This window comes from Nannospalax galili, unplaced genomic scaffold (assembly GCF_000622305.1).
Source record: "Nannospalax galili isolate Female #2095 unplaced genomic scaffold, S.galili_v1.0 scaffold109, whole genome shotgun sequence".
Lineage (NCBI taxonomy): Eukaryota > Metazoa > Chordata > Mammalia > Rodentia > Spalacidae > Nannospalax > Nannospalax galili.
Genome location: NW_008360315.1, coordinates 1233643 through 1261256, shown reverse-complemented (window position 1 = coordinate 1261256; position 27614 = coordinate 1233643). Strand labels below are relative to the sequence as shown.

General features: G+C 40.7%; 2 protein-coding genes across 6 annotated transcripts in view; one reads left to right on the top strand and one right to left on the bottom strand.

The window, feature by feature from the left end:
• Nucleotides 1–3005, top strand: part of Clcn3 (chloride voltage-gated channel 3) — an 85814-nt gene extending 82809 nt beyond the window's left edge. For all 4 annotated transcript variants that reach the window (XM_008824938.3, XM_029559560.1, XM_029559561.1 and 1 more), the window contains one exon: nt 97–3005. In XM_008824938.3, coding sequence (XP_008823160.1) covers nt 97–255 — 159 coding nt within the window. In that variant the 3' untranslated portion in view covers nt 256–3005. The remainder of the gene's footprint in view (nt 1–96) is intronic.
• A 4869-nt stretch (nt 3006–7874) lies between these two features.
• LOC103727137 (histone PARylation factor 1) lies at nt 7875–26767 on the bottom strand. 2 transcript variants are annotated; one of them, XM_008824934.2, is made up of 8 exons: nt 26638–26767; nt 24766–24925; nt 21045–21234; nt 19737–19835; nt 15094–15244; nt 12971–13058; nt 10478–10650; nt 7875–8120 (listed from the first exon to the last, which is right to left on the bottom strand). In XM_008824934.2, the coding sequence occupies exons 1-8, from the start codon at nt 26677–26679 to the stop codon at nt 7989–7991; spliced, it is 1035 nt and encodes a 344-aa protein (XP_008823156.1). In that variant the 5' UTR covers nt 26680–26767; the 3' UTR covers nt 7875–7988. The 2 variants fall into 2 exon arrangements, with proteins under 2 accessions (XP_008823156.1, XP_029415418.1); XM_029559558.1 differs by lacking the exon at nt 21045–21234.
• Nucleotides 26768–27614: the final 847 nt, after the last annotated feature.

Genomic DNA, 27614 nt, shown 5'->3' with positions numbered 1-27614 from the left:
TCTGTCCTGTCAACAAAAAGGATTCAGCTATAGCTTTAACTTCTCTCTACCTTTTCCCTTTTATTTTAATAGCACTTTTCTGTTTATCCCTTTCAGGCGCCTCCTTGGCATCATAACAAAAAAAGATATCCTCCGTCATATGGCCCAGACGGCAAACCAAGACCCCGCTTCAATAATGTTCAACTGAATCCTGTAGATGAGGAGAGAGAAGAAGCAGAAGAGGAAGTTCGTTTGTTGAATAGCACAATTCTTTAACATGAGGGACTTGTCTACTTTTTTCTTCTTTAAAAAAAAAGGAAGGAAATACAAGCGAAGCTTTTGCAACCTGGTTTGCAAATAATGCTGGTGAAATGGAGGAATTGTTTGGGGAGGGGAAAGAGGGAGAGAAGTAAAGGAGTAAGCTATTTCTCTGTCTAACTGGAGCTGTCATCATCTCGTGTTCTGCACTGACTGAGTCATGGAGGCTGTGTCTTGAGAGTGCAGGCTTGAGCCTCCATGGAGCTGACACTGGAATCCTCAAGCACCTGGCTATTAGTCCAGCACCACAAAAATGCGTTATCAGTCCCTATTTCTGGAGGGATTTCTTTGAATTGAGCCATCTATTAAGACTGCAAGGTCTTGCCCTTTTATATCAGAACTGTTCTGTTTAACTCATGAATTGTATAGCTAAGCATTACATTTCTACATTCCAGAAGAGCTTTTATTTCCTTCCCCCACCCTCCCTCAGCCTCTCCCTCCCCTTCTCTCTCCTCTGAGCTGTAACAAAGCCTCTTTAAATTGGTTTACCCTTTTGAAGCAGTCCTTTCTCATATTGAGATGTACTGTGACTTTACTGAATTTTCATCACAAGAAGGGAGTGTTTCTTGTGCCATTAACCATGTAGTTTGTACCATCACTAAAGGCTTGGAAAAGTGCGCACACACCAAGATTGGCCAAGCAGGTAAAATCTTGAGGCATGAATGAAATCCCCTAGCAGTGCGCTGTGTGGTTCAGAGTCAAAAAAAAAAACCCCAAGAAACTTGACTTTAAACAGTTTTATTTTTTCCTCTCAGACTTTATGGATAATGTGACCTAGTCTTATGCAAATTTTCTATTTCTAAATTTACTACTATGATATAGAAGTGCTGTTCAGCATAATTAAAAAAAAAAAACACTGCTGTTGTGACAGTGAGGAGAAGGATGTATTCCGTTTAGCTGTGTCTCTGGTATTAATTGCATGTTAAACACTGGAGTTTCTTCTTGACATTAGATCATTCTTTCCTTTCAAGGTGTTTCACTGCTGACACTGAAGATGAAATGTAATTCATAACTTGCACTAAATGTATATTTCTTTTCTTAAAAAATTACCATTCTTATTTATATTTTTATGGATTAAAATTTATAAAAAACAGATCAGTTAATATTGCACTTAAATAATTTTACCTTTTTAATGTGATTTTTTTTATAGACTAATTCTGACTTACAAATACAGAGGTATGAACAAAGTTTACAATGGGAGCAAGGATTTAAAAGAGGTGGTGACTCCTCTGTGATCAGTGTGTACATGATCCCTTCTTCTGATCTCTCACTGCCATCCCCTGGAATATGCCCTCCCATCTCTATCTGACCCACAAACTGGAAGGTTGAAAATACCATAAATTTACTACTAGTAGATTTAACCCAAAACTTAGTGTTAACCATTTTTAGAAGAATCAACAAAGAAAAGAAGATTGTAAAGGTAGCCATTAAAATGTAATCTGATCATAACCTCTGACTCACTGGTTAGCTCACAACCATACCTGAAATGTTGATGATGGTTTGAATAGCAGTGGTGCACATTTTTGCAGGATGAGTTAAAAGGTACTGTAGTGTTTGGAACTGTTTTTGGAAACATCTGTTTTAATCATAGTCTTAATTCACTACTGGCAAAGGCAGTTTACCCAGTGCACTGGCCCAAATGTCCTGTGATTATGCATTTTTGATAGGCAAATGAATTTTTGCAGAGAAGACATTTTGTGAAACAACTGGCCATGAGCCATTTTTACATTCTGAAAGTAACTCTTCACTTCTTAGTTCTTAATATATTTGTAAGATTACATCGGATCTGTATGATCTCAAAGACTTAAAAGATCATGAAGCCATATTAGAGTGATTCAAAGTTGACCAAAATGTTAGAATTTCTCAGCTGAGCTATCTGCCAAAAATTAGTGTTTTTGTCTTGTTACTTCTTTGGCAGATTTCATGTTTTGTTTTTTTCATAGCCCCTTCATTGTTCCTTTGGCTATCCACAGTGAGTTCATTTTTAAGTGGTGGTTCTTAACAGCTTTCAACATACTGGCAGTGTGTGAGGCACACCCCTGGGCTACAACTCCTCAGCATGGCTGATGGGAAATGTACGGCTTCTGATCCCAAGCCTTCAGAGGAGAAACCAGTTTCTTGCAGTTTCAGACATGAAATTGAATGTGAATTTTATTTTCCACATTTCCTCTTAATTCAGATTCTGCTTTTTCATGGTCCTTCTTGCTTCAGAGACTGGCATTTCAGGTGGATATTAAAGCGTACATTTTCTTTGTTATATTTCTCTCTCTGATATGTCTTACTGCTGAATACAAGAAATGTGCCGTATTTTTAATGCAGTCAGAGGTTTTCTTTGTTACTACCATCTATTTTATTTCCTTTCATACATTAAAGTTTGCTTTTGAATGAAACAAGATAGTAGAGACCATGAAATAAATACATGTGCCTAGCTAATTGGCAAACTCACTGACCTACATAAAAAGCGTAGCGCCTTGTTTGAGTACCTTTATGAGAAGGTACAATGAGAATAGGCAAGGGTGTCAGCATCTCTTAATTGTTTTCAGTTTTGATTCATGAAGAATGCTTAGTTTGTTAATCTGTGATGTTACCTAGAGCTGTATTTATCTGTTTTTATTTATACTAGTGTAGTAAAGCTGCATATCATTACAGTAAAAATGATTACTGTGATGACTTAATCAGAAAATCTATTAAAATCTCTATGACAACTTGTGGTTTGGCCTTTAATTACACCTGTAACAACAACCTTCCCTCTATACTGCTGCACTGTGCAGCGTAGGCCAATGTGCCCTGCACATGCAGCCTGAAAAGGATGGTGCAAACAGCTGTTCCTCAAGAGGATGGTGTGTACATCCGTGCCTCTGCTTTGTGAACAAAGAGTGGGGAGGAGGAGGCGATGCTGGACTCAGCAGTACGTACGTGCTGCTGGCTACAGGCTAGGGCCCCCAAGTGTCAGCACAAGATGATTCCTCCTCAGTTTCAAAACTGTGACCTTTTTTTTTTAGAAGAAAAATTTTATGTATGAAAATAGCTTAAATGATGTGCATGCTTTAAAAAGATTAACTTGGAAACACATTTGAAAATTTAATCTTTCAAAAACATTTTAATATTTTTTTTGGAAAACTTCATGCATGAGTATTGTCTTTGCATTATTTCCATCCTTCCCAGTCCCCAACGAAGTCCTCCATATCCCTCCACTCCCTCTCAATTACTTGTCCTCCTCTTGGATTATTGTTACATATACATCCATTCAAACATAGGGGTGTGAGAGTGTGTGTGTGTGTGTGTGTGTGTGTGTCTGTGTGTGTGTGTGTAATGCACTGAGTCCATTTAGTGTTGCTTATATGTCCCTGTGTATAGATAAGCTCTCAGGGAGCTAGTCCCTGGAGAAAACTGATTCTTCCTCAGCATCCATTGAGTGCCTGTAGCTCTTCATCTTGACGTGGGACCCCGTGACATTTCCCCTATCTGCCTTGGCATATCAGTTGGTTTTGTCATTTATGCAGATCTCATTAGACTGTGGAGATTTTATTGGTACAGCGTCCCTATCATGTCTAGAATAAATTAACCAGCAGCAGGTGTTTTGTCCCTCTGGCATTCTTTACACCCCCTCTTCTGAGGTGTTCCCTGAGCCTTGGGTGTGGGTCTGTATTGTGGATATGTCAGAGCTGGGCACTGCATTTATTCTCTACATTTGACCAGTTGTGATCTTTATAGTTATCTCTATCTGTTCCAAAAAGAAGCTTCTTTGAGAAGCGGTGAGGCATTTTGTCTATAAAGATAAGTAGACTACATTAAGAAATTATATTTGTCTAGGGAAGTGACAGTAGGTTTTTCTCTAGGGTCTTTCACCATGTGTACATGATTACCTTTACGTACCCCACATGATTTTTCAGCAAACTCTTTTTGGTGCAGTAGTGGCACTTTTATCTTGGGGGTAATCACTAGTCTAATTGGACTCAAGTCCTGCTCAGTGGGAGGAAATTTTTAATCTTTTCATACTAAACATTTAAAAGGAAAACATTACAGGGCCAAGAGAAATCTTATCATTTATTTTTTTCACTTAACTATTCATTAAATTTTACTGTGTTAGGCAACAGTCTTTGTTCTTTTTGTTTTTATTTTTTGAGACAGGGTCTATCTGTGTAGCCCTGGCTGTTTTGGAAGTTGATATGTAGACTAGGCCTCAAACTCAAGAGATCCACTTGCATAACCACCCCCTACTGGCCCCCAGTGCTGGGATTAAAGATATGTGTCACCGTATTCAGCTCTTCCATGTTCTTTAGGAAAAAGAAAAATCTACAGTGGATCAGACTGTGGTGTCACTTCAGAGAACTAAGAGAACTGTGACATCTTGTAGTACATGTACAAAATCAGGCAAAGGTTCTCATTCCAGTTTTCTGATGGAGAAAAACAGTGAGGGCTTGTACGTGTTTGCATGGATGTACCTTCCTTTCATAAAGGGTGGTCAGGGAGAGGCCTCAGGGATAAGGCAGCGTGAGCAAAATCCTAAAGAGTGGGGAATGGCTTTTTGTGAGAAGAATGGTCAAGAAAACAAAAACACATTAACTTTGGAGAGGTAGACTATTCCTGCCAGGTTCAAGAAGACACCAGAGCCGATCAGTGGCTGTTGGAAAGGGGAGGAGGCAACGGGATAAGAGGCAGGGGTGTAGAAGTTTCACTATTATTCTAAATAAGGTGGGAAGCCAGTGAAAGTGTCATAGTTTGACTTAGTATCTGACTCCATTGTTAGGAGCAAATTGCGAGGGGGCAGAGGCAGAACCTGGAGGACTGGTTAGAAGGCTCTTTGGATAATCCAGGTGACATCAGAGTAGTTTGAGGCCACCAGAGACAGTGAAGGTGAGACAGGATTTGCTAATGGATGAGTGAGGAAGGAGTGCAAATTCGAACTCAAGGATGGATGTTTACAAGGTTTTTGGTGTGAATAATGACCAAATACAATGTCGTGGGCTGGGAAAGAACAGGAAGAAAAGATCAGTGTGATCTAACAGTGTGGACATTAAGTTCTGAATTTCATTTATTTTTGTTTGTGTGACTGTAGGCTTGCACATGCCATGGCATATACATGGATGTTAGAGGGGGTTTGTTCTTTCCTTCCACCCTGTGGGATCCAGGGATCAAACTGAGTTTGACCCTGAATGCAAGTATCTCCCTACCTACTGAGCCATCTCACCAGCCCAGCATTAAGTTTTAATACCTTTTAAAATTACAAGTGGGGATGTCAAGTAGGCACTAGTATATATGAGAGTCAAGTTCAAGCGAAAGGTCCAGCCTGAGCTAAACAGGGGAGGCCTATTCCAGAAACAGGATGAGATTACATGGATTTACTTGTGGCCAGAGAGGAGGCAGAAGTATCAATGAATGAGGTGAGAGCCAGCAAAACAGACCTGCCAGCGAGGTGGGGTGTGCAGAGGTGCTGCTAAAACTAAGGGAAGAGTTTCAAGGAGTCATCACATCAGCTGTCAGGTACTTGTGGGGGCTAAAAGCTGGCCACTGTGAACAGCACTGATGATGGGTGAGAGCTGGCTCAGTGGGATGATGTACAGCTGTAGGGTAATAGGAATAGGCTTGACAAAGATGGGCAGTAGTTCTGACTCTATGAGGTTTTCAGAAAAGGAATTTGAGTGTTTTAAGACACAGGACATTAAATCTTTTCTTGTTACTGATGTAAATGTTTGAGAGAAGATAGTCTGAGATCGGGTTTTAATATGCAGGATATTATAGTTTCTTTTGCTACTTAATGGGACTATTTGAGAGGGAAAATTGTTGGTGAAGTCTTTGTGTAGGTAAGAGAGGATGAAATCTTAGATACAAAGGACATAAAAGTTATAGAAATTAGAAAGGCAGAGTAAAGTGTGCAGCTGGTAGACTCTTGTATCAAGTTCTTCTGACTGCTATTTTCTTCAGCTGAGGATGGGGAGGACATGCTGGAAGTTTGGCAACAGATGACAAAGCATTAGGACCCCTGGGTACCCTGCATGACAGGGTTTTTGGTTTAGGGTCCTATCATAACTACATGAGTTGATGATGGAAACATGATTATAATGATGGGAAGTGAACCTAAAGGCTGGATGATGAAGAATGGAATGGATAGAATGAGAATGGTGATTAACACAATACAGTCAGGCTGGGAAAATGTTGGTACTAGAGGAAGAGATGGAAAGGTGGGGGATAATGTTTAGTGAGTAGGATACTTGAAATTGGGAGATGAGGTTTTAGTATTGGTACGGACTAGCTATGAGTTTGTCAAACTCTAGAACGTGGAGCTGAGGTCAGCACACTGGGAGAATCATCACATCATTACAAGAGTTATGATGGTGGTATTTTGGGTAGAATGCTATTAAGTATGCGAGGTTAATGTTGAGCTAGCATGAGGGCCTTAGATCATTATAGAATAGTTTAAAAAGACATCTCCCACATTATCTTACAGCATCCCATTTCCTTAAACATTCTACATACATGCTTGAAAGGGTACACAGAAATTCCATCAAGTAGTTAACAAGCAAGTTTAAGTTGGGTAACAATTTGTTAAAACTTGGTTGGATGAAGGTGCTTTATTCATGAATGTGTTTATGCATTTAAAATGTATTCCAGTCAGATCGTGGGTAGAAAAATGTATTTAGTGAAGTACTAAGTTCAAATGGACCAGGGCTGGAGAGATGGCTCAGCGGTTGAGCACACTGCCTGCTCTTGCAGAGGACTCAGGTTTGGTTCCCAACACCACATACATGGCTGCTAACAACCATCAGTAACTCCAATTCCAGGGATCTGGACCTCTGGGCATTTCATGACACAGTTGCACTTACATACATGCAGGCCATACACTCATACACATAAATTTTTTTTAAAGTTTAAATGGACTATGTCTTTAGTGAAGGAAAAAGATAAAGGTGTGGTATTCTATTGTAGCTTACTCTCTAATGAAGAAATATTCAGCAGTTGAAAGATCAGTACCTCAGTCATGTTACTAGCTCTCTTGAGACTTTGAGACCAGAAGTCTGTATTTGTTACTTCATTGCCCTCTAGAAAGCCTCCTTACAAATACATCACCCAAACTACAACTGCCATCTGTGTGCCATAGATTACATTACATATAAAGTTTAGTGTGGCTAGGGACTCACATTTTGGATAAAGGTCTCTGCCAATGAGCACAACCTCAACCCCATAGTTGGCATTAATGTCTGATTCCTATCTTGGCTTTGATCTGTTGGTACAGCTTCACGTGAAGCTTGTGTGACACAAATGAAAAGCTAGGTCTTCCCTTGATACCTGATAAATCCTTTTGGAATTCACACTGATCCTAAGGCACACTAAAAAAAATCTTACAAACTATTTTTGAGATTGTTCACTAAATGGAAAAAAGGAAATCTAGTGTTCTAAATTAGTCTCATTTCTAGTTAATAGACAAGTATTTGAATTTGCATATGCATATTTTATAAATAATACTGGAGACAGCATTTAGAAAATTAAGCATCTTAGAAACTAAAGAACTTCTAGAATGTTAGACTAGTTAAGAGGTCTGCCATTTTTTAGTAGCGAGCAGAGACCAGAGAGCTGTATTATGAAAGTTCTTAGTAAATGTTTTCATAGTTTTATTTCTGTATTTCTTAAAAACAAAACAAAAGCCACATGACAGTGCCATTTTAAAATACTGTACAATCAGAGCAACTGGTTCATCCTGCAAGTTGGTCTGTGTTCTCTTTACTTCGGTTTGCCAGATGATCTTCAATAATTTCTGCAAATAAATTCCTCTTCAGTAGATTATACGCAAGAGGTAAAAGCTGGCCAGCAACTTTATGAAAGTACTGAAAAGCAAAGAACAGTAGCATCAAGTCCACAATACAAACGGTCTGGCTAACAAAAAGCACTTGAGCAACAAAGCCCACTTCTAAAAATCATGTTAGTAACCCAGCTGAACCATGGGACAGGCACCCTATGTTCTGTCTATGAGGCCTACCTTTAAGAAACTGATTGCATACCTTAAAGGAAATTAAAGGAGTTAATTCAAGTTTCCCATGCCCATTAAATTTTTTTTGGTTGTCTTTTAGAGACAGGGTCTCCCCGTAGCCCCAGCTGGATTGGAACCCACCATGTAGATCAGGCTTGCCTGGAACTCAAGAGATCCCGCCTGCCTCTGCCTCCGAAGTGTTGGGACCAAAGGCATGCGCCACCACACCCAGCTGCCAATTAAATTCTATACTTTTTTTTTTTTTTGTCCCAAACTACCCTCAAATGCTGTCTTTTTCTTTGGGATATCCCTAGCAGTTAAGAAATGAAAGCTTTCTTTTTTTTCTTTTTCCCTTTTACAGACACTGTATGCCAAACAGGATTTTCAATCACTCTCCCTTTTATTCTCAAATTCATTCTCCACCATGATAACATTTCTTCCCCGCCAAGAGTTCAACCCTAGGTTTACTGATTTACGGTGCTATTATGTGTATACTAGTGGAAACCCAGCAATATTGCATTCTTTTGCTGCTAAATAGTAAGCATTTATTTAGCACTTAATGTGGTGAGTACTGTGCTAAACCTTTTCATTACTCATGTGTGATTCTCCCTGCTATCCAGTTTGCTTTTAGCTACTTCACATCTTAGGGCATTTATGGATAGGTCCTGGCAGATTAAGCAGTACCCTGATTAGTTAATGACTGTGTTATTCTGCCTGTTCAACATTTTGAATATTTTTACTGATAACCACCATATATAATGTAGGCAGGGAAAGGCAGTATATGGTTTACAGCAAGGCTCTCAGGCTGTGCTCTCCTGACCAGTGGCGTGAATTTGTCAGGACTCACCCCATAACTCAATCAAACTTGGGGGAGCTTCCAAGTGGGGGCAGGAGAGCACCAATCTGTGAACAAGCCCTCCAGATGATTGTGCTGCACACTAGACAGTTCCTGCCTTAGCCTTGCTCCTCAGTGTGGTCTGTACAGCGGTGGCATGGCTGTCACCTGCAAACATGAATATGGTGAGGCCTCATCCCACACCTATCGAAACTATTTGCATTTTTAGCCAGTGCTATAGGTTAGTCCCAAGCACTTTGCAGTTTGGGACTCTGGACTTGGACACTCTGTAAAGGGTCTGCCCATGTGAGTTTAGACAAGATGCTCTATGACATGCCAAAGATTAAATGAGAAACAATACGCACATCTGGGAAGACATTTTATAGGTAAGGAAAAGGTGTTGGAAAAACTGCTCAGTCATCCCCAGAGCTAGGGATTATATGGCTTAAAAATGGAACCAAGCTTTGTGGGCCTTTTGACTTTATGGCAACTATAGTTAAGCAAGCACTGATAAAGCTGTTAATTTTTCCTAATGAACAAATAATGACTACCATTTCCTACATTTTATTCAAAATATTTAAAAATAACATTTAAGAATTCAAGCCCGGAGGCTGGAGAGATGGCTCAGAGGTTACGAACACTGGTTATTTTTGCAGAAGACCTGAGTTCGAATCCCAGCACCCACATGGCAGCTAACAACTGTCTGTAACTCCAGTCCCAGGGGATCTGACAGTCTCTTCTGACCTCCACGGGCATTGCATGACACGGGTGCACTTACCTACATGCAGGCAATACATGCATACACATAAAAAAGTTGAGATGGCTCAGAGGTTACGAACACTGGTTATTTTTGCAGAAGACCTGAGTTCGAATCCCAGCACCCACATGGCAGCTAACAACTGTCTGTAACTCCAGTCCCAGGGGATCTGACAGTCTCTTCTGACCTCCACGGGCATTGCATGACACGGGTGCACTTACCTACACGCAGGCAATACATGCATACACATAAAAAAGTTAAAAAAAAATTCAAGCATGGTAGTAGCTGTCCCCAAACACAATAGAGATGGAGCCAAAGGAGGTATCTGTCCACATACACATGCACAGGTCTATACACATGCCAAACAAAATGGCAGACCCTGTAATATTAATAGGTCAATTCAATTCAATTTAAACCCGAGGAAACAATCTTGCATATTCTCCTTTGCCAGAATACAAGATAAGATTTCAAGCAGTTTTAGAACATATACTTAAAAGATCACTTCAAAGAGTTCACTTTTGAGTACAAGCTGGAGCCACGCTGCCAGCACTGGAACTTGGGAATATAAATGTGCAAACATGAGTGGCCCATGTGGTAGGGAAAGGTGGAGGTTTTTACTCACATGTGAGCCATAGCAAAAGAGGTCCATTCCCAGTTCAAGCCCCATGCCATAATCACATTCATCATTAGCAAACTGCACGAAAGTCATCATTTCCTGAATGGGCGCAAATGCCTTTAGTCTTTCCTCATCACTTGCAGCCTCGACAATTGCCTTGCAAATTCTTTTAAGGTCAGCTGAAAGAAATCAATGATGTAAAGGGATCATCTATACAATTAGATGACAATCTTTAATGCTAGTACATTTTGTTGTTTTGAGACAGAGTCTCCCTGTAGCCCTAGTTGGCTTTGAACTCACAAGGATCCACCTGCCTGCCTCTGGAGTGCTGGGATTAAAGGAGTGCGCCACCACACCCAACTTGATGGTAGAAAGTTTTTTTAATTAAAAAAAAATGTTTATTTTATGTGTACAAGTAATGTATTGCCTTCATGTATGTAAGTGCACCCATGTCATGCAATGCCTGTGGAGGTCAGAAGAGGGTGTCAGATTCCCTGGAACTGGAGTAATGGAAGTTTGTTAGCCACTATGTGGGTTCTGGGAACTGAACCTGGGTCTTCTGCATATAAAATAATATAAAAATTTAATACTGCTTCAACATACAAAATTAAACATTACAAATTGTCTCGGTCAGTAGCACCAGCCTCATCTGAAGTACTCAGTAGTATTGGTCAGCTCAGCCCGAGTCATTCCCCCTATGGAACTCCTTTAATGTGGAAATAGTTAAATATGAATTGTCATATAACATGTCCCAACCTAATGGCTGGGCACACTGCAGAAAAAAGCTTGAGAAAAGTTACTTTAGAGAACTGGTTAAAAGTACAGATTCCCAAGTCCCAACATTAAAGACTTTTTTTTTCTTGCTTAGCATGCACAAGGCCCTGGGTTTAATCATTGGTACTAGGGGGAAAAAGGGCTTTTTTCCCCTTTTTCTTTTTCAAATATAACTCACAATCTTACTCATCTATATACCCACTTCCCAAATGGCACCCTCCCATAGTCTCCCCTCCCCCCACTGGAGCCCATATACTCTGTCATCCTGTTACTGTCCACTGTATTATTGGCACCCCGAGCCGTTCCCCAGTGCTTGTCCATCTGCTGAATCTAGTCAGCCTATCTAGAGATCCTTGTTTTAGGAAGATCAGTTCTTCCTCATCTAGCAGCAATCAGTTGCCAATATTCCTTTAGATAAGATTGGGGTCTCCTGTACATCTTCCCAGTTCTATTCTGGGTTACTGTCTGGGAGTCTCTTGGGCCACCCTGGCCAACAACTCAAAGGAAGGTAGCTCCTGTCTGACACTGTTTCTGGTTATCAACATCAAAGACTTTTATGACTAAGATTTATTAGTTCAGCTCTGAGGAACAGGTGGCAACATGTGCATTAGGAACATACTTAGTTCTTCCTTGGGGAGGTACTAATTTTGATTTCTCTTTAAATTTTATGCCCATGGGAACAGGAAGATAAAGAATGCTAACAGAAGTGCTCACAATAAGGAGATGGAGGGAAACACGAGCTAAGTGATTTTTAATTCCTTTTTTTTTTTTTTCTGTCTTTTTGAGATAGGGTCTCCCAGTAGCCCTAGCTGTCCTGGAACTCACTATGTAGACCAACTGGCCTTAAGATCCGCCTGCCTCTGCCTCCCAAGTGCTGGGATTAAAGGCATGCGGGGCATGCGGCACCACACGGTGCCAGCTTTTAATTCCTTTTCAATCCAGCAATACTTAGATTTTTGTGTAATAGTTTGTTCTCTGAGTATTTCTGTATTACTACATCAAGTATCCTTTAAAAAATAATTTATTATTTTTATTTTACATGTATGAGTGTATTGCCTACATGTATGTAAGTGTATCTGTGTCCTGCAATGCCCTCAGAGGTCAGAAGAGCGTGTTGGATTCCCTGGGACTAGAGTTACGGATGGCTGTTAGCCACCATGCGGGTGCTGGGGATCGAACCCAGGTCCTCTGCAAGACCGCTCAGTGCTCTTAACTGCTGAGCCATCTCTCCAGCCTCCATAAAGTATCTTAAGTATATAAAAACTAGGTAGTTTACAGACAGATGAAAAATGTTTACGAAGAACTACACAAATGCTTACTTTTTAGTTATATTATTATTTTACAAGGACTTGCAATGCCGAAGGTTCTGAAACAGCGTAGAAAAAGAAACGTAACCAAGAGGAGAAAATCCTTTAAATTCTTAACTGTAACTACCTTGCTTGGAGCATTATGAAGCAAGCATCATGCTAAATACTTTATAGCCTCTTTCATACTCCAAATACCCCTATGAAATGAACATTATTGGCCCCATTTTATAGATGTAAAAGACAAGGTTTAGCAAGACTAAATAATTTGTTCAAGGTCATACAGCTATGAATGTAATTTTAATTTAGGTATGACTGACTGAAACCTGAGTTTGTGCTTTCTAACTGCCTACTTCCCAGCATAAGGAAAGCCTTCCATATATACAAACAAATGCTCACGTTTACATGTAAAATATATTACCATCTGTTTCAGGGAGCTCTCTGTAGCCAACATCATTTTTATCTACTGGAACAACCAGGCCTGCGCCATGAAAAGTCTTTGTTACAACCTGAATTCAAGAAAAAATAAATGAGACCAGAGGAATAGACCAAAGGGAACCAAAAATTAACAAAGACCTCCCCACCTCAATGATGCACAAATCCTGAATATTTTACCAAGACAGAGCACTCAGTGACATTACTTCAGTAAATCTGGATCCTGAGGGGATCTCCATTTCTTTAAAATTAGCTAGATGTCAAACATCTGAAGTAATTACAAAACAATAAAACAAATGGCTTAAATAGTGCTAGCCATTTAGAAGTCTATCTTGAGATGTTAGAAAACAACCCTGATACTTCCTACCACAGAAGGTACGTCAAGAGTATGTCTCCTGGACAGAATGTATGAGTATCTGGGTCTGAAAGGATGATAGAATAGGATGGGCTTTCTGGAAGGAAGATGGGAGAATTCATCTATTTTTACCAAATATTCAGACCCCATTTTTACTTGGAAAATTTAGGCTAATTTACAAACTCCTCAAAAGCAGGGTAGTTCTAGTTAGTGGTACCCTTTATAGACAAAGCACGTGAATCACTTGTAAATAGTAATCGTCAAAGATTATGGGCCCAGCTACAGGAGTCCATCATCATAAACCTTCAGTCAACATTCTTCCTTTAATTCACATTTGCAGCATTAGTTTTAGATCTTTTTTTCTTTGAAGCACGGTCTTATTATGTAGCCCAGGTGGCTTGAACTCTCAATCCTCCCGCCTCAACCTCCTGAGTGCTATGATTACAGGTGTGTACCAACATACCTGGCCTTGGTCTTAATAAAATATCTTCAGTATTCCAGTTGTGTAGTGCAATGAAAGCTTCCAAGACAGAAGAAAAATACAGGCCCCAAACAAGATCTCCTTGTAAAGCCTAAGCCCCTGCTATCTTTGGAGTTATTTCGCTCGCTCTCCCACTTGCCATCTCCGCTTCTCTCACTATCTGGCTACACTACTACAAAGGCAGATTGGTTAAGAAAGCTGCAGACATTGGTTGCTATTTAGAAGGAGCAAATGAAGACAGAGCCTCATATCTTATCTTGACACCAGAATAATTTATCCTCGGATTTCAGGCTTTAATGTAAACATGAAACCAAGAAAGTACTAGTGGAAACGTGAACTTTCTTCCAACTCTGCAGATTTCTTGCAGGGTTCAGTGAAGAGACTCACATACTTTGCATTCCAAAGTTCTACAAGGTGTTATCTATATGAAAACTGACTTCCAGTGCACTCTGTAACACTCTATCATACTAAAATGGAGACAGTATCCTAACATGCTCATGGACCAAAGTCACTAACATACTAGTGGGATTAAACTTTTTAGGAATAGAAAAAGTATGAATTAAATTTCTCAATAACATTTTAAGCACTACACATATAATGAAAATGGATCTGACAACATAGTTATCAACAGGGAAGGAGAAAATCAAGGTTTTCTTATGCTTTTCTTTGTATTTGTTATTAGCTACTTTTTATTTGTATGTGTGTGAGTGTTTTGCCTGCATGTATATAAGTTCAACTGTGTGTACGCTGCACACAGAGGCTAGAAAAGGGTATCAGATACCCCTGGAACTGTAGTTATAGAAAGTGGCTAGCCATCAAGTGGGTGTGGGAACTGAATCCAAGTTCTCTGTAAGAACAGCCAGTGATTAAGAGCAGAGAACTGTCCTCCCACCCCAAATACCAAGAACCTGAGCCATCAGAAAATAAAATATTATGTGCAAAGCTGTTTCTATTTACCTTTAAGAAATGGCCAATACAACACGATTAAAAGACTCATAAATACTAGAATGAGTTCCGTAACCACGAGAGCACTCTCTCCAGTTACAAGACTCAGCCTGCCTACCAATCTGCAGGGGTCACCTGATCCCTTCTCCAGTACTAGTCTTTGGGTAGCTGAGGCCCTGGAGACCCCGAAGAACACAGAAACGAGAGACAGCATCTAGCTCTCTTTGCAATTGGGTTAGAGAAAAAGATCAGGTGCAGGCAGGAAGGAGCAAGTGCAACCCCCCCACCACCACCGGAGCAAAGTAGTCAAAAGCGGTGGAAAGCGTACTTTCTTGTCTCTCTGTTTCATCTTCATGGTTCTCTGTTCCAGTGAGTATCCTAGTTTTCTGGCCGTTTCTGTGAGGTTTTCATCTATGTTTTTCAAAATGCTAGTTTTCTTTTTATCTGTTACTTCTTTAAGTTTTTTCATCAAAAATAATCTAGAAAAGAAGTGAAAACCCCTGTTAGATTGCTGGCCTCTTACTCTGTACACAGAACGTAAGGAGCAGAGATTAAACTGTCAAATTTCATGCAATGCTGCTCTCAAAGTCCTCACAGGTTTCAAACAAGAAATAAGCAGTACCAATAAAAACGCCAGTCACAGATAAAGCAAGTATGAATCCTTTGTATTATTATGTATCTGTATTATAGACATTAGAGGAAATGGTATTAAAAAAGCCAAGCTCAGGTTTGAGTTGTACTGCTGGAATATTAAGATACAGCATACTGCTTTGGAGAAATCTAGCTCAAGAGGAAAAAATAGTGTGTTTTCACCAAAAAGGATTTAAAACTTTAAAAAAAAACAACAAAAAAACAGCCCTGGGCTGCAGAAATGGCTCAGTGGTTAAAAACTAGCCCTGGCACCAGACCCCTGGAATAAATTCACTTCTATTTGCTACCCACATGGGGATTTGTAGTCCTCACTAGACCGCTGCCATGGGCCAAGTCCTGAAAAGGGCTCAGAGCATTTACAGTGAGGCCCTCTTTACAGATTAGGAAACTGAGGCTCAAAGGATAACCAACCTAAGTTCAGAGAGCTAGTAAGGATGGGTTACAGTCCTATGGAGACCCAAACCACTAAAATCAATACCTTACTGCATCATCAGCGATACACCAAGAGGATGTATTAACCACAAAATGCCAATCCGATCCTGTTAAATGTGACTCAATTGTCAAGTCTCTCACACTGGCTAGGAGACCTTCCAAGTACTCTGTGCTCCTCATTTACATACATTCACACATGCCCTGCTCCCTTGCCAAGAACACTTTGTTCCATTATGTGGGGACCTAAAGGCCCTGCCTTGCAGAAGTCCGAGAGAGAAAACATGAAGAAAGAAAAAGCCACTCCTAACTTTGTTGTCTAAAGAATCTAAGTTTTGAGTGCAGATTTTCCCCATGAATTAGACAGGAAGAAGTAGAATCATTCTTTTCTCATTCTTTTTTTTTTTTTTTCTGTTTGTTTGTTTTGAGACAGGGTCTCCCTGTAGCCCCAGCTGACCTAAAACTCACTATGTAGACCAGGCGGGCCTTGAACTCAGAGATCCACCTGCCTCTGCCTCCCAAGTGCTGGGACTAAAGGTGTGGGCCACCACACCCAGCCAAATCATTCTGCTCTGTTACTTGTTCTTTACAAGTCAGAAGCGTGGCATTATAATACACAAGCATTTTATATACTTACCTAACCCTCCTTATTGCTAGGCATATTGTTTCTAAGTTTTTAAATACCTAACTTATAATAAACATTTGCAGAAATCTCGTATTCCAAGATTTTTTAATTGGTAATTAACATTGGCAGGTTCTGTGCCAAGTATACATTAATGTCCTTGAATCATCAATTCCACTTCTAACTATGAAAAGGAATTTGAGATTTCTACAAATGTGATTATTAGAGGTAGTGGATGACCACAAGGAAACAGTTTCCCAGACAGCTGCTCAGATACTCATAAAAACTCACAGCAATGATGCCAGCATGCACAAGTCGCTCCTAAGCTCAAGTCAGACAAAATCCCAGCACAGATGTGGGGAAGTGGGTAAGAGACCCCCACCCTACCTGAGGAAGTACTGGCAACCAATGGCTGCTGGGGGGAGGCAGTCTCAGTTAAGTGTGAGGCTCTTGGTAGGTTAACTGGACTTCAGTGGATGAACGCATACCAAAGGGCATTTGGGGACATAAATGTGACTCTACAGGCCTTAGTATATATATATAAGAGTACACAAAATTGGGGTGGGGACAGTAAGGGAGGGTTGCAGATAGGGGAGGGGATCTAAATTTGTATAAAATGTACTGTATTGTAAAAGATTAAGAGTCAAAAAAATCCCTTAGTATTTATTTCAGTAAGTACAAACTATTATTTCTCCATGAATGTTTATTAACTTATATTTAAAGGATGTATGCAGATAGAAAGGGAATTGACTCTTTTCATTTTTTTGAGACAGTGTCTTCCTGTAGCTCCAGCTGGCCTGGAACTCACTATGTAAACCAGGCTGGCCTTGATCTCAGAGATCTGTTTGCCTCTGCTTATCAAGTACTGGGATTAAGGCATGCACTAAATCCAGGCTTCAGGAGTTGATTCTTTAAGGAATTTAGCCTAATTTTTTGTTTGTTTGTTTTTTAGCTTAAAATGAGTAAGGCTCATATGTATGTAAATTTAGTCAGCTAGTTTTAATTAAAAAGAAAAAATTAGGTGAAAAAAAATACTGTTATACCCATTTGAAATAAGCTACTGGAAGTAATTCTTCAAATATTCACAGTCTGGCCCTGAATTATAAATATCACCTAGTGCCCTCCCCCTTTCCTATAAACTAAATGAAACAAAACCAGAACAACTTAGATTTAGAGGAAAAAACCAACAACAAATCCCACTAGGTTAGCTTTTTTTTAAGCAGATTTCTACTAAGAGAGGTAAGACTAAAACTACAAATTAAAAGTTAGGTATTTGGGGGGTTAGGAATTTAGTTCAGTGATAAGAGTCCTTGTCTAGCAAGTGCAAGGCCCTGGTCAGTCCCTAGCACTGAAAAAGCAAATTAGTATTTTTATATGTCAAGGTGTTATAAAATGAACTCATGATTTATGGAGCATCTAAGGAGCAGAGCAGTACCATGCAAAAGACAGATAATAAGCCAATAAACAACTATAATTTCTAACAAAGACACAAATTTAAGGAATAAATCTTAAAGGTTTCAAACAATGGTATCAGGTTTGGGATACAACTGAGCAGTGGAGTCCTTGCCTACTATGCCCAAGGTTTAATCCCCAGTAATCAAAAATAAAAACATAAGTAACAACAACAACCAAGCCATGGGTTTGGCAGCAGGGAAAGACTGTGGGGCTGCCAACCAAGGAAATCTGTGTTGATTCAAAGTTAACTCTGGGCCAGAGCTAGGGATTCTGATGCTCTGAAGAGACTCATATGCTAGCAATCGCTGTACCACTGAGCCTCAGACAGAGTCTCACATAACCTAGGCTGGCCTGGAGCTCCCTGTGTAGCTCATCTTCATCTCCTGAGTATTGAAATTACAGGGTCTCCCTGCAGCTCCAGCTGGTCTGGAACTCACTATGTAGATCAGGTTGGCCTCAATCTCACAGAGATCCGTCTGCCTCTGCCTCCTGAATGCTGGATTCATGCACCACCACATCTGGCCTTAAAATATATTTTAAAGCAATTCTTATTTGTAAGGATGTGGAGAAACTGAGACCCTCATGCACTGCTGGTGGGAAGGTAAAATGGTGAAACTACAAAAAAATAAAAAATATGGATATATGTGAATGTCTGTGTGTGGGTTTGTACACATGAGTGCAATGCCAGTGGAATCCAGGAGTGGGTGTCAGACACCCTAGAACTAGTTACAAGTGGTTGTGAGCTGCCTAACATGGGTGCTAGGAACAGAACTCTTGTCCTATACGGGAGCAGTACATGTTCTCTCTTGTTTCATCTTTAAGACAAAGTCTCACTGCGTAGCATAAGGTGGCCTAGAACTCTCAAGAGACCTTCCTGCCTCTCACTTGAAAATACTGGAATTATGGGATTAAAGGCATGTGCCAGAATACTTGACTCAATACATTCAGGGAGCCATGTTATCTCGTCCCTCCAGCTCTTGCAATGGGTTCTTACAATGAAATTCTTTCTTTTTTAATTTTTTATGTGTGTGTTATGCCTGCATGTATATAAGTGCACCCATGTCATGCAGTGCCCAAGGAGGACAGAAGAGGTCATCGGATCCTCTGGAACTGGAATTAAGTAAGGATAGTTGTTAGCCACCACATGGGTGCTGGGATTCAAACTCAGGCCTTCTGTAAGAACAGTCAGTGCTCTTAACCAGCCCCATGAATTCTTACTATATTTTCTTATTTTTATTTTATGTGTCTCAATGTATTGCCTGCATGTATATAAATGCACCCAGGTCCCACAAAGCCACCAAGGTCAGAAGAGGGCACTGGGTCCCCTGGAACTGGAGTTACAGATGGTGGTTAGCTGCCATGTCGGTGCTAGAAATTGAACCCAGGTCCTTTGCAAGAGCAGCTGTGTTCTTAACTGCTCTCCAGTTCATTACAATGAATTCTTAATGACACTTTATAATCAGATATCCAAGGGAAAAACCCTCTGATTTTGCCATGAGATGGCTGAGGTTAAGATTAAGCACAATATACGCAAACATACACTTTTTGCAGTGCAGAGGATTAAGCCCAGGGCTTTGGACATGCTAAGCACATGTGCTCTACCACTAAGCCCAGCCCACGATTCAACAATATGTTCATTAAATAAACATTTATATGTTAGTTCTTGGTGAAGAGCAGCAAAATAACTATGAACAAGGCTATCTTCAAAAGTCATGGAGATGATCTCTAGAAATCTACACTGAACTCCATTTTTTAATTGGTTATAGACATGTAAATAAATAATTATAAATAGGAGAATTTAAATGGTTTCTTACTTGATGGCAGCAAACACATTATCGCCATTCTGAATAATTACACAATTTTTCTTTGCTTCATTTGTACCCACGTATACGGGAAGTTCATCAGGAGAGTCTCTGTTTTAACAAAAAATATTAAAAACTTAGCAGCCCATAATTTATAATATCAAGCAAGCAGAAAATTAAGTCAATAGACCGTATGTACCTGTAAAGAAATAAGATAAATCTGCTCAGTTTAGGCTCCAAGTTTCTTCAGAACATCTATAACTAATTTATACAACAGAACCTCAAATTAAGGTTCTGAGAAAAACTAGTTACTTTTATATTCAAATACAAAGAAAGGAAGAATAAGGTCTATCAAGAGAAGTAGGGAATATCACACACAAGCACCCATCATTTTCATTCTAGAGTCTAGTAAGGGAAAAGAAAGCAAGAAAAATGTAGGAAAAGCAAAAAAAAGCAGCAGGGACAGAGGATCATGACTATCACAGAATCATTCATGTATATACCCAAACCTTTTATTTTAAAATTGTGGAAAACAGTAGAGAGGTTAAGATACTTGGCCAAGGTACTAACAGTCAATGATGAAGTCAGGTACTAACAGTCAATGATGAAGTCAATGATAGAGAGGTTAAGATACTTGGCCAAGGTACTAACAGTCAATGATGAAGTCAGAAACAATCCATCTGACCCAAGCCCCAGCTCCAGGTGTGTTCTTCTCTACCCACATTGCATCATTTCTTCTCTCACACTGCATCTCTAGCCTATAGCATCCACATTGGCACAAATGGACAAGATCTTTCCCTCTTCACATAACTTCTATTTGCTAGCATCCTAATGATCCATATGCATTCATTTAATCCTCGTAATAGTCCTAACATTCCTATCAAGTATGTACTGTTATCCCCATTATTTCAAGAGAGGAAACTGAGTCACAGAAATATCACAGTCACCACTCACTGGCTTATAGTCACCAAGATGCCACATAGCAGGACCAATCTTTATGACTCCAGGGCTTACTCAGGTCCTCTGGCTCCTAGAGGCACATGGTTTAAGTCAAAACAGCTGCTCTAAATTATCTTTTGGGGGCCTGGAAAGGAGCTCTTCTGAATCCGAAAGGGAAAACATTTTGTAATATCAGAAGGGAAAAAAAATCAGGGAAGTTCAACTCACCATCCTAAGTAAGCTAAAATGGTCAACAGTAGCCAGAACAGATGGACCACGGAGCCACCAGTAAGGGGAAAATAGGCCATTCACCTTCCCTGATGCCAGCAAAGGTCATTAATAAGAGGGTAGCTGTATTTTAGAGAAGAGAAGATCCTTTACCTGAAATACCCCATGTGGTACTGAGTTTTATTATCTCCAATAATAATGGTCTGGAACTCAGGAGGATCATAGTAAAACCTCCAGTGAAGATTACAATTCAAGCCTGTGGATCTTTTCTTCATTTTATGTTTCCCAGCAAGGATATCATAAGGACCCACTAATCGAAGTCCAAGACTTGTGGCAAGTGCATCTATAAGGAAAATAAGTTTACTCAGGCAAATAGGAAATAATGCCTTTCACTGCTAAATGATTCTTAAGAAGTTGTCTTAAAAAATACTTTTAAAGCTTTAAAAAAATGGTTTTCAGTCATGTGTGAAGTTGTTATAAACACTCAATAGAAAATAAATCAGGTTAACAGAAATGTGGCATTAAATTTAGGATTTCCTCTTAAATTTACTACTGAATTAGCCTAACATTTCAAATGTACCTGCTTTCCCTTATTTAGGCAAAGCTAAGCTGCACAATTTCTCTGCTGGTGTCTGGCAGCCACACACACCTTGCCTCAGTGCTAATGCTGTTAGCTTCAAATATAGGTATTAAGGTGGAGGTAATAGAGATAGCAAAAAAGCATGGATTAAGGGTAGGGAAAAAAACATTTTCTTTCTTTAGCTGTCACTCCAGATACTTCTGATAATCTGCAAAGCCTCAATTACTTCCATGCTTTTTTTTCCATTCATAAATTACAGAGACTGAGTACCACATAAATCACAATGTCTGCCAGGCCTGGGGGTGCACACCTTTATCCCAGCACTCAGGAGGCAGAGGCAGGCAGATCTCTGTGAGCTGATGCCAGCCTAGTCCACATAGTGTGTACCAGCACTACATAGTGAGTCTCTCTCTCTCTCTCTCTCTCTTACACACACACACACACACACAAATCACAATATTATGAAGTCTGTGCAAATGTACAACTTACAACTTCGGAGTGCTTGCTGCTTTTCTAAGAGGGAGGTAAGCACTCCAGACAGGACTCAGTTGTTTAAGGAGGGATAGAGGAAAACGAACTTTTTTTTCAAGAAAATTCTTGAAAGAGGTAATAGTGTGAATAACTGCATGGAGATTGTTTTTACTGTTTTGTTTTTAAGGGGTGGTAGGGCAGGTAGCTCAGCTTAGCTGAGTGAAAGGTGGTGTACCTTTACTTTTAAAGCAACAAGAAAACCAAAACCACCCATCTCACTTACTAGAGATAACATTGTTAGTAGCCTGATATACAGTATTTATTTTCCATGAGTTCCCTATTTATTTAAGATTTATTATTATTTATTTTTCCTTTTTGGTCTTTTTGAGACAGGGTCTCCCTGCAGCCCCAGCTGGCCTGGAACTCACTATGTAGGCTAGACTGGCCTTGAATGCTTAGAGATTCACCTGCCTCTGCCTCCCAAGTATTATTTTTATTTTTAATGGTGTGTATGTGTGCATGTGTGTGTGCTCATGGAAGTGCAGGTGCCCTCAGAGGGCAGAGGCATTGGATCTCCTAGAGCTGGAATTATAGGCAGTTCTGAGCTGTTTGACTGTACAAAAGCGCTTACAGTAAAAAGTTGCTCCACCACAACCCATTATCAGTCCCTCCTGCATAGGATAGCATATGGGATAAGCGGGTGCAGGCCTGGCATATTTAAGAGCTGTTGATGGCAGTATAAATTATATACATTTTTCCTTTTTCACTTAAAATACTTCATGCATGCTACTTCATTTCCTAAAAATCTGCCTTAATTCTTATAAAGTCACATGTATTGGCTGAGTACATGTGTTACTAAAATGCATTTCAACCATTTCTCTTTTGTTTCAAAATATCATTGTTGCCACAGGAGGAAGAATTAGTTTTCTCCAGGGACTAGCTCCCTGAGAGGTTATTTAATTTTAACCCCAAGTGGGCAGCCCTAAGCACAGGTACACACAAGAACCACTAAATGGACCCAGTGCATTATATAAATATATATGTACGTGTGTATGTGTATTTATAAACATATGTATGTATATGTAACAATAATAAAGAGGATAAAAAATTGAGAGGGAGTTGGGGGACATGGGAGGAGCTGGTAGGAGACTGGGAGGGATGGACATAATGCGAAGACAATACCCATGTAGGAAATTCTCAAAATAAATAAATAAATAAACCACACAAACTCAATTAAATAAAAACTAGCATAGAACTGGGGTAATGGGTAGGAGGCCCCAATGTTAGCCGAGGAACTATTGGCAGCTGATCACTGCTGGATGAGGGAGAGTTGATCTTCTTTAAAAGTGTGGCACTAGGCTGGACATGGTGGTGCACATCTTTAATCCCAGCGCTAGGGAGGCAGAGGCAGGTGGATCTCTGTGAGTTGAAGGACAGCCTGGTCTACATAGTGAGTTCCAGGACACCTGGGGCTACAGGAAGACCCTGTCTCAAAAACACCAAAAAAAAAAAAAAGAAGACTGAAAAAAAAGAGTGGCACTAGATAGGCTGAACAGGTTCCAGTGGATGAACTCACACCAAGATACAGCTGGGCACACAAACTTGACTCAATAGGCTTTAATATAGAGGGCAAAAATGTATGAAATCCTGTGTGTGGGGGCATGGGGGGTACAGATAGGGGAGGTCTAAATATAATTAAAATGTTTTGTATGAAATCCATAAAAATTCAATAAAAATATACATTGGCAAAAAAAACCCTTGAACACATGTTTTTTTTTTTTTTTTTTTAAAGATAGGATCACACTATGTAGCCCTGGCTAGCCTGGAGCTCACATAGATCCACCTATCCACCTGTCTGTTCCATCCGAGTACTGGAATCAAAGGCGCGTGCCATCACACCCAGCTTGAACAGAATTCTTAGTTCACTTAGTCCATAAGAGAAGTCCACATATAAAATGGCTAAGTTGGATTAACACTTCTGCAACATATGTAACTACTTATTTTTCTTCACACTTATAGAATGTCATGAAACTGCTTGCCTTTGTCATCAGATGACAATAGAATATTATTATAGCATTGTGGTTTCGATCTGGTTTCCACCAAAAAGGCTCATGTGTTGAAGGGCATATTTCCAGCTGTTGACGTTATGGAGAAGTGATGGTCTGATTGGACAGCAGGAGGTGAGGTCTAGCTAAAGGAAGTGGGTCAATGGGGATACATTGGAAGGGTTTATGGTGTCCTAGGACACTTCCTGCTCACCCTCACTAAGTCCTGTCTGCCATAAGGTAAGCAGGTTTGCTCTGAAACATACTTCAGCCAAAAAACAATGGTGTCACTGATCACGGACTTGAAACCTACCTTCTTTTTAGGCCATTTTCTCAGGTATTTTGTCACAGCAGGTTTGCTCTGAAACATACTTCAGCCAAAAAACAATGGTGTCACTGATTACGGACTTGAAACCTCTAAGACCACTACTCAAAATAACCCTACCTTCTTTTTAGGCCATTTTCTCAGGTATTTTGTCATAGCAATGAAAAGCTGATTAGTATAACAACTTACATTTCTCTTACTGCACTTCCCTCATTAGAAACAACTGTGCAAATGCTCCTTTTCAAAAATTGTTTGAGACAGACTTGATAGGTAGCCCAGGCTGCCCTCAAACTTGTGATATTCTTGAACTATCCTCCTAATTTCTGAGATTCTGGTCAAGCATAACCATGCCTGGCTCAAAATACCCTTTCTCAATGTGATGTTTGTATCCTTAGTCCAGTTTCCTGTCACCTTTTCCAGTCACAGGAGCAGACTGACGCTGGAGTAACTCACCAGCTGGCTTTTCAGGATCAAGTTCTTCACAGAACTTCCAGAAGTGATAGAAATCTTCAGGTAGGGAAAGCTTATAAAGAGTTTCTACTTCTTTTCGAAGGTCACTGGAGATGTCTGCTTCACAGGATTTACTCTTCTTCACATCCTCGGTCTTCTCATACTGAAAGTTGGCACAGAGAATGTTAGTTCCAAAAGGCACTTCAACAATTCTCCTTCTTGCTTACTGTTGTTCATCAGTTTCTGTGAGCTACATTTTGAAAGACTTAATTATGTGTGTCTGTGTGTAGGTATGCACACTGTGGATACCCACAGAGGCCAGAAGGCATTGCATCCCTTGGAGCTGGAGTCACAGGGGGTTGTGAGTTGCCTGATGTGGGTGTTGGGAACTGAACTTGGATCCTTGGTAAGAAGAGTATTTGCTCTTAACTGCTGAGCTCTCTCTCCAGTTTCTGTATGTTTTTTAAAAAAACACTCTAATTGCATTTATGAGTAAAATTCTTGTGTTTCTTTTGTACAACTAGAAACAGTTTACATTGTCCTCAAGAGCTACCCACATACAGCAAATTTTTCAACATGTTTCTCCAAGCATCCTCATTAATTTTTGTCAACTTGACACAAAGCTAGACATACCTGGGAAGAGGGAAGATCAATTAAGGAACTTCCTTCAACAAGCTGGCATGTGGGCAAGTCTGTGGAGCATTTTCTTGATTGCTAATTGCTAATAGAAGGGCCTGTCCCACTGTGGATGAGACCATCCCTGGGGTAGGTTGGACTTTCAAAATAAAACAGTCTTAGCAGATAATATATCAATGCTGGCCATTATTGTTAGTTATAAGCACTCTACTGGATCATCTTTTATTTCTTTTAAAAATATTTTATTATTTTTGTTTTCTGTGTATGATGGTATGGTCTGCACGTATGTAAGTGCACTTGTGTAGTGGAGTTATGGCCAGTTGTTAGTTGCCATGTGGGAATCGAACCCAGGTCCTCTGCAAGAGCAGTCAGTGCTGAGCCAGCTCTCCAGCCACATCTCTATTTTATTTCTGATTAAACCTATCACTCTGCCAAAACAGTTTGGTGTGCCTTTGTTCAAAGACATTTTTCCGGCTCTGCTCCTTTTAGAGACTACATTTTTAACGTGGTGTTGCAAGAAAGCATAATTCAACGTGAAAAATGCCTATAAGCACAGTTCTCTGACAAGTAACCCAACAATAGGCATCTCATGCTGCTCAGCTACAGTAATTTTTATTCAACTTGAGTTGTCACAATGACTTTCCTGTTTAACTCCTCTACTGGCCACCACAGCACTTACCGGATCCATGGAACCGGTCAGAAGGTTGGGAATGGATGAGGTCCCTCTTAACTTTCCTATCTCCCTGACTTCCAGACTGACCCATCATCACTCCTTTCACCTTTGTGTTAAGGGGTCTCTTGTTTTTCTTCTCTGCCATCAAGAACTATTTCCAAAGGTGAGTTGCCTTAAAAGTCTTTACCATCCTCCCATTCCAGGACTTGAATCCAGCACTTTGTGCACACCAGCGTTATAACCTAAGCCAAAAAGTTAAGGGTAAATGTATATTCGCTGATGTCGCCGCACAAACAGCCGACGTCTGCCGGCTCCCCTGCAACCCGCGGCGGCCCCGCAGAGCCTGGCACGGCTTGTTTTCCTATCAGGGAGGCTGGCTGGCTTCATCTGCTTCCCCGGGAGCTGAGCCTGGAGAAGCCGGGCAAAGGCTGGCCCTGCAGCCGGGGGCGGCCCCGTTCCTGGCGCCCCGAGGGCGCTCCGGGGTTGCAGGGAATGCCCAGTGCTGCGGGATGCCCTGGCCATCGCCCAAAGCACCCGTAGAAGCCGCAGAGCATCCCCTCGCCTACCTGCGGCGCCCCGCCGTGCGCGCGCTTCCCGCCGCCGACCATCCCGCAGCCGCAGCGTCCGCAGAGATCAGCGTTCCCGCCTCTTCCCAGCGCCCACGACTGCTTCCGAGTTCAAAAGCCACCAATCGGAATAGTGGCACCGCCCCAGCCCGCCTATTTAGGGACCAGGCTCCGCCCAGGCCCCGGCTGCCGGAAACCTAACAAGGCTCCGCCGAGGCCCCGCCTCCGTGGCGCCGCCGAGGCCCCGCCCACCTCCCCAGGGTGTGCCTGGGCTGTGAGATACTGTCTGCCCCAGAACCTGCACAGGGTGTTCCAGAGACCCCCAGATTGCCCAGCTTGGGGCCCTTAGAGAGGTACAAATTTCCTCCTCAGGTGCTTCCTGCTGCCAAAGTTGGATGGATGACACTGCTTCACTTCATTCAGCCTCTAAATGTTTTCTTCATTTATATTCATTAAAAATTTAATTTGTTCTCCTTCGTCCCACTCCCCTACTGCACGATTCTTGTCTAGCATTAAGCCATCTCTGGTTATCTCTCAGAAGCAAATCAATCTCCTTTGTCTCCCTCTCCTTCCCTCCCTTCCTCTCTCTCTTCCTATTTCTTCCTCTCTCCTCTCTCATGCATTTGTTCTCCATACCCAGCCTATACAAAATGTAGGCCTTGAACTACCACTAGCAACTGCGACATCCGTCAGGAGGTAGTTAAAAAGGCACAATCTCAGGCTGTACACAGAGTTTGAAATCAGAATCTGCATTTAAGTAAGATCCCCCAGTGATTCCTACAAACTTCAAGGTCTGGAAGATAACAGCTCTACTGCTGTCCTGGCAATGTCCTCCCCATTTCTCCACGTGGAGTCTCTAGTTCCTTTTTCTTGATTTGTATACTCTACTCTCATTTCATGGCCTGATCTTCAATTTTTAAAAGAGTTTATTTTTAATTGTGTGTATATGTGTATATCTACTTGTGTGTTTATGCATG

Excerpts from the sequence above, each read along its gene's own strand:
- LOC103727137 (XM_008824934.2), bottom strand. The coding sequence starts at position 26,679 with ATGGTCGGCGGCGGGAAGCGCGCGCACGGCGGGGCGCCGCAG. Across the intron at positions 24,926-26,637 it reads CGCACGGCGGGGCGCCGCAG|TATGAGAAGACCGAGGATGT; the intron begins GTAGGCGAGGGG and ends GCCAACTTTCAG. Across the intron at positions 10,651-12,970 it reads AGAGCTCCCTGAAACAGATG|CTGACCTTAAAAGAATTTGC; the intron begins GTAATATATTTT and ends GATTTCTTTCAG.